The 5811-nt window shown below is 54.1% G+C and overlaps 1 protein-coding gene across 1 annotated transcript; it reads left to right on the top strand.

The window, feature by feature from the left end:
- Positions 1–225: 225 nt before the first annotated feature.
- LOC132008834 (sushi domain-containing protein 4-like) lies at positions 226–4055 on the top strand (the record flags this gene model as incomplete). Its single annotated transcript, XM_059387358.1, has 2 exons — positions 226–399; positions 3733–4055. Coding segments are annotated over 2 exons (482 nt in total), but the record flags the coding sequence as incomplete, so codon positions are not given.
- Between the last annotated feature and the right edge of the window lie 1756 nt (positions 4056–5811).

Below are 5811 nucleotides of genomic sequence, written 5' to 3' on the forward strand. Positions count from 1 at the left end.
GCGAGGTATGAAGGGTTCCAGGCTGGAGGTGAAGCTCCTTTCATGGCTGGATTGGGACATCTTGTCCTCAGTCCCCTCCAGACCAGGGGTAGCAGTCCGTGTGCGAGGGCCTTTTATCACAGGGAAACCTGAGGCCAGGTCCGAAAAGAAGAGCTTTGTGCCAAGCTGGGAAGCACAACAGGCTGAAATTTAAAAAAATAACGTGTCCATTTTACACCTTTGCAGATTGCCGTATCCCTCAAATCGACGATGCTGAGATTCATAACAGGACATACAGACACGGAGACAAGCTGATCGTCACCTGTCACGAGGGATTCAAGATCCGCTACCCTGATCTGTACAACATGGTTTCTCTGTGCCGTGATGACGGGACGTGGGACAACCTGCCGCTCTGTCAAGGTAGGGGCGCGGGCTGGGAGCACGTGCGCGTCTCTCCACTGGGACGTGGAGGGAAGCAGGGCCCACCGGCTCTGGCCTTGGCATCCGCACACCCTCCCTGCGGTCCCCACCAGCCCCTCGTGCCCACCGTGAGAGCCCAGACCAGAAGAGCCCTTGTTCTTGAGCATGTTGACTTCTCCTTCACACCGAGAACCAAAAGTCTTTTAAGAAATAGGCATTTTGTAACCAGGCTGTGAGCACGATGATGAACTATGGCATTTTTAATGAAAACAGCAGAACGTTTATACTTATTTCAGTGGTGGTGAGGGTAGATTAAAGCCGCATCTTTACAGAGGCTATTTTTTCTTAACGTTATCCATTTTTATAATGCATGAGGAGCAGAAAAATAATCAAATTCAGATTTTATCCAAACTACACAGTAAATAAGAATCCTCTTGCCTTTTTAACATTTGCCTGGGCCACCGTGGAGGGCCCTGTTTGTGAAAATAAGTCCTCGCGTGCACATTAATTCTGATTTTATTTTCTTGACATGTGACTTGAAAGCCAGTGCATAATTCATTCTTCGGGGAGGAGGCTTGTTTGCGCCGGAGCCTTGGCGTGTTCCGGTCGAGACGAATGCTAGCGCTGGGCTCTAGGTCATGGCTGGCAGGCTCTGATATTACTCTGCATGCCCCAGGGTCGGAAATGAATTATTTCCTTCTGTGAAGGCTTAAGAGTCCTACATGGCCCTTTGCAGAAACAAAGGCTCTGGATCGGGAGGACCAAGGGCGGCCAGGCCACCCCTTTGTGAGCTTCTCTGCTCAAACTCCCTGTGCCACGTGGCCTGCACAGATGACATTTCCAGGGATACATGTGCTCTGGGGGCACTTCTCGGGAGGCTGTGGAGAGTTGTCACCGTGATCTGAGGTTGGGCTGAATATTCATGTGAACATTACCAACCACTGGTCCCTTTCCTTCCCGGTGCAAAGAACGCTCCCTCGGATGCCAGCCCCCTCTGCCTTCATGAATCCCGCATCCCCCACTGTCCCCTATTCTCCTGCCCTTTCTAGAGGTTTCTCCCTCTTAGGTCTTGCAAATTCCGTGCACCTATTTACGAGTTCTTTTGGTCCCTATTATTTCTTAAGAAATGCCCGAGGGTGGCATCCTCATCAGGGGCTCAGGTGTGGCCTCCTGCTCTGTTCTGTCCACCACCCTGCGCTTGCATCTCAGAGCGTTGCCCAGAGCTGGCTGGCTGCTCTTGGAAGGTGCCCTTCCCCGGATAGCACCGTCACCCACACCACCCTCCCTCAGGGCATGTCCCCTGGTCTGTGCCCTGACCTCATCTCCATGCAGAGGCAGGTAGGGGCCTGGCTGCCCAAGCAGTGACTGCCCAACATGGCATGGGCGTGAGGGGTCTAGCGGCATTAGATGGCCTGACACCTCGGAGCGCCAGGGGGAGCATGACTGGCCCTTAGCATGACGTCTCATCCTGTGGCTTTTCTTTGCACTTCCAGATCCGGGGGAGAGAGCCTGACAAGCCGGCTCGCCATTGCCTGGAAGTGTAAATAGAGGTTGCACCAAGCTATTGTGTCAAAGCCTGGTGTCTGCTGGCATGCTTGGGATGGGCTATCCCCAGCCAAGGAGCATGTCTCTCTTTCCCTGGTTTACTACTGCAGTTACAACCCCTTCTGGCTTCTTTTGGGGCAGGCAAGCAGGCGGGCATGTTCCAAGGCCATGTTTTCCTTGGGAACTTTGTGTTTTGGAGAGCAGTGTCCAGACGCACCTGCTGTTCACTGTGGGTCTGTCCGTTTTATATTCAGGGGACTCTAGCTTCTCTGTGGGAGTGGCCAGGAATGACACTCCTTCTTGGGAGGAGCCGCAGGCACTGTCCCTTGTGCCAGCTCATTTGAACAGCACTTAGGGACTCTGATACGGTCAGTTGTTCATGTTGACGTGCTTGTCTTACTTTTCTCAGTCACGGATTCTGTTTATTCCTGAGTCCCAATCTCCCCCTCCTCCCTGACACTTCACTTTTCCTGTGAACACAGTTCACGTTCAGCTCAACGGGTACATCCTTCCAGGCCGTGGAGAAAGGTTGTGGCCACGTGTCTCAGATGTGGCCTGGGTGGTAGTAGGCCCGTGGATCTCTGTGGCACGGGACACTGTCGGCCCCAAAGGGAGCATTTCCCTAAGTTCTGCATGCCAGGGCTGCCCTGGCCTCTCTGGTCTCACGCCGAAACATAGATCCCACGTACCAGCTCACTGACCAGGGCAGTCAGCGGAGCATGAAGCCGTTCGAGGCTCAGAATGTCAAAGCAAGCCAGCTCGGGAGCAGAGCTCAGATATCTGCTGCCATGGGCATGCTGTGATCTGTGCTCGGCGACTGGAAGGGAGAGTCGGGATTTCCATTATACGTTATTTACTTCACACACAATTAGTTCTCCGCGGGAAGAGCGCCAGCTCTGCAGAGTCATTATTTCCTCTAGTGAGACCACTGACCCCGACAGGAAATGCCAGGATCGCAGTGGGGGCCACACAGAACGGGATTCTGTGCCACTGCGAATGTTCCCCAGGCACAGGTTTCAACACGGAAAAGCAGCTTCCGTTTGGCAGAAGCAGAAGTGTGGGAACACAGACAGCATGGAGAATTCTGGGTGTGCTGTGGGGGCTTGCGACACCCAGCCCCATGCCTGCCGTGCATGTCCTTGGGGTCTGCGCAGACCCTGACCAGGAGCTCCTTGGGAGGGGGCCCAGAGGGGTGTGCTCTGAGACACCCTTTCTCTGGGTCGTTCTCAAGGCTGAGAACCATGTCAAGTGCACCTAAAATGCAAATTGATCTTCACGTGGCATCACACGGGGTCCGCAGGCCCCTGCCTCACAGCCCAAGCAGGGGAAGGGTGTTTTTGCTGCCACCTCCTCAGACCCCCCCAGGTGTCCCCATTGTTGAAACAGTTGGGGTGTGTGTTTGCTGCACAGCACCTCAGTGCTTCTCACCCCCAAGAGCATGTTAGCATCACCTGGGGAGATTTTAAAAATTCGGGGTGCCCTGGCTGTGCATAGATCTAGGGCTTGCAGCCAGGATTGTGTTGCTAAAAGGTTCCCGGATGATTCTGAGGTGTGTCTGGGGCTCCCTGATCCCAGCTGTACCCCTCTCACTTCCTCCCTCTTTCCCTGGGCCTCTCTGTGTGGTTTGCAAGCCGGACGCCAAATTCTACGACATGAATCGAACAGGAAAGTGGTTACGGGCGTCTGGCTGAAGAGCCCTTGGAGGCGGGCAGGGGGCCCGGGTTTTGCGGGTCTCGTTGGTGCAGAGGGGACCAAGTGCGACCGTCCCTCCTCTTTTCCTCGCCACAGGCTGCCTGAGACCTCTTGCCTCTTCCAATGGCTACGCGAACATCTCCGAGTTGCAGACCTCCTTCCCCGTGGGGACGGTCATCTCCTACCACTGCTGCCCTGGGTACAAGTTGGAGGGGGCCGAGCGCCTCGAGTGCCTACACAGCCTCATCTGGTCGACCAGCCCACCCCGGTGCCTTGCTCTGGAAGGTAATGTGTCCACTCTTCGGGAGGGCGACTCACAGTTACAGCGGGTGCTCCTGCGGGAGGTGACGAGCTGGGAACCCTGGTCAGCGCAACTCCCGTTCCTTGAGTGCACACGGCCCTGAGCTGGGCCGTGAGGCTGGTCATCCCCCAAGAGGCAGGACCTACAGCTAGTCGTAAAACGGGCTTCCCCCGTCTGAGGCTTAAGGGCATGAAAGAGAGGCGCTTCAGGCATCAGAGGTTAAACCGTATAATATTGCCAAGTTAAGTGAAATGTCCTAAAAAATTAATTTTCTCTGCACGAAATGAAAACAGACTGTATTATGGCGTCTTTCATTTTCTCCTTGCTTTATTGTGTTGTCCGTGCTTCTCCCTGTTCCTGTGCATTTTATGGCTGGGCTTGAGCCGTGGCTGGCACACGCTGGGAAGCCTGGAGCTGAGGGCTCCTTTCTTCCTGTTCTCCTCGAATGTGTGTCATTACCCTGAGCAGTGGTTCGCAGTAGTGAGGGGACAGGGCGTCCAGGGACAGCAGCAGGTCAGGGTCTGAGGGGTTTCCTGCTAGCGAAGGTGGGCACACTGGTTCAGCTCTCAGTTTCATGTGGGTCTTGAAATTATGACTAAAGTACACACACTGATTTGCGTGTGGGCCTCTGAGCACAGCGTGCAGGACGGGTCTACGAGGGGGAAGAGGAAAACAAAAGCAGGCTCCAGTTAGGAGGCCCCTGGAGCTTTTCCTGGACACAAGACACGACCACATGACGTTCTTTCAAGGGTGTGCATGCAGCAGGGAAGGCGCCGCTGGACCATGGGTGGTGTGGAGTGCTGACAGCCAAAGGAGGCCGGGGGCGTCCTGAAGCAGTGCTGGGGGAAGGGCAAGTGGGGGCCCCTGGGACAGCAGCAGGCATGCCCTCGTGAGTCCGCCCCACCCGTCCCAGGTCCCTGGGGTTGGGCCTCCAGGGCATGTGGCAGGTAAGACACGGTATGCCTGGTAAAAGCTGAATTTCAGATAAATGACAAATCATTTCTTAATTTGAGCGTGCTCTCAATACATGGGACTTAACTCATTTGTTAAATTCTCAATTCAAATATAACTGAGCACCCAGTACTTTCACCTGTTAACTCTGGGGACCCTCACCTGCAGGGATGGGTTGTCCCCCATGTCCAGAAGTGCAGGCAGGTAGAGGTGAGCCTGGGCCATAAGGAAAGGGGCTCCTCTGGGCCTGGGGGTGTCTCGCTGCTCAGAAAGCCAGAACCAGATTGGGTGGATGGAGTCATGGTTATGATTCTATCAGGCCGAGATGCCTGTTTCAGGATCTTGACAAGTTTGGTTTAAATGTTTTTCAATGGGTTACCTTCTGATAAGCTTCATTTTGAAACTTTGAGAGCTGTTTCTGTGGAGTCTGGAGGATCTGCAGGGAGCAAATGAAACAGACCCTAGTGTTAGTAGCTGGTAGCTAAGGTTGGAACACAGAACTGGAGTGTAGCCTCGTCCTCCGCCCGCAAGGGCTATGGCCAGAGTGACCGCTGCCACAAAGGCCACAGTGGCCTTTCCTCTGAGGTTTCGGTGTGTGTGCACATGCATGTATGGCTGCGTGCATCTGTGTGTGTTTACACGTGCCCATGTACACGTGTATGTACGCCATGTGTGTGTGTTGAATAATCTTCGCATGTCTGCTCTCCCTGTAAAGTATCTGGTGGAAGCACTCGTGGGATCTTGAACTGCTAACTGGGCAAAGATGCCAAAACTGGGATTCAGAACCAAGAGGCACAGCGCCGACTGCAGGATTTTGTGTTTCGAGACTTGATAGAAACGGGGCCAGGTTGAATGATGGTTCGGGGTACCAGGCAAGGATTCATGGAAGATTATCCAGATGCATCAGATGTTGCTGTTTCCTC

The sequence above is a fragment of the Mustela nigripes genome, unplaced genomic scaffold, assembly GCF_022355385.1.
Source record: "Mustela nigripes isolate SB6536 unplaced genomic scaffold, MUSNIG.SB6536 HiC_scaffold_1509, whole genome shotgun sequence".
Lineage (NCBI taxonomy): Eukaryota > Metazoa > Chordata > Mammalia > Carnivora > Mustelidae > Mustela > Mustela nigripes.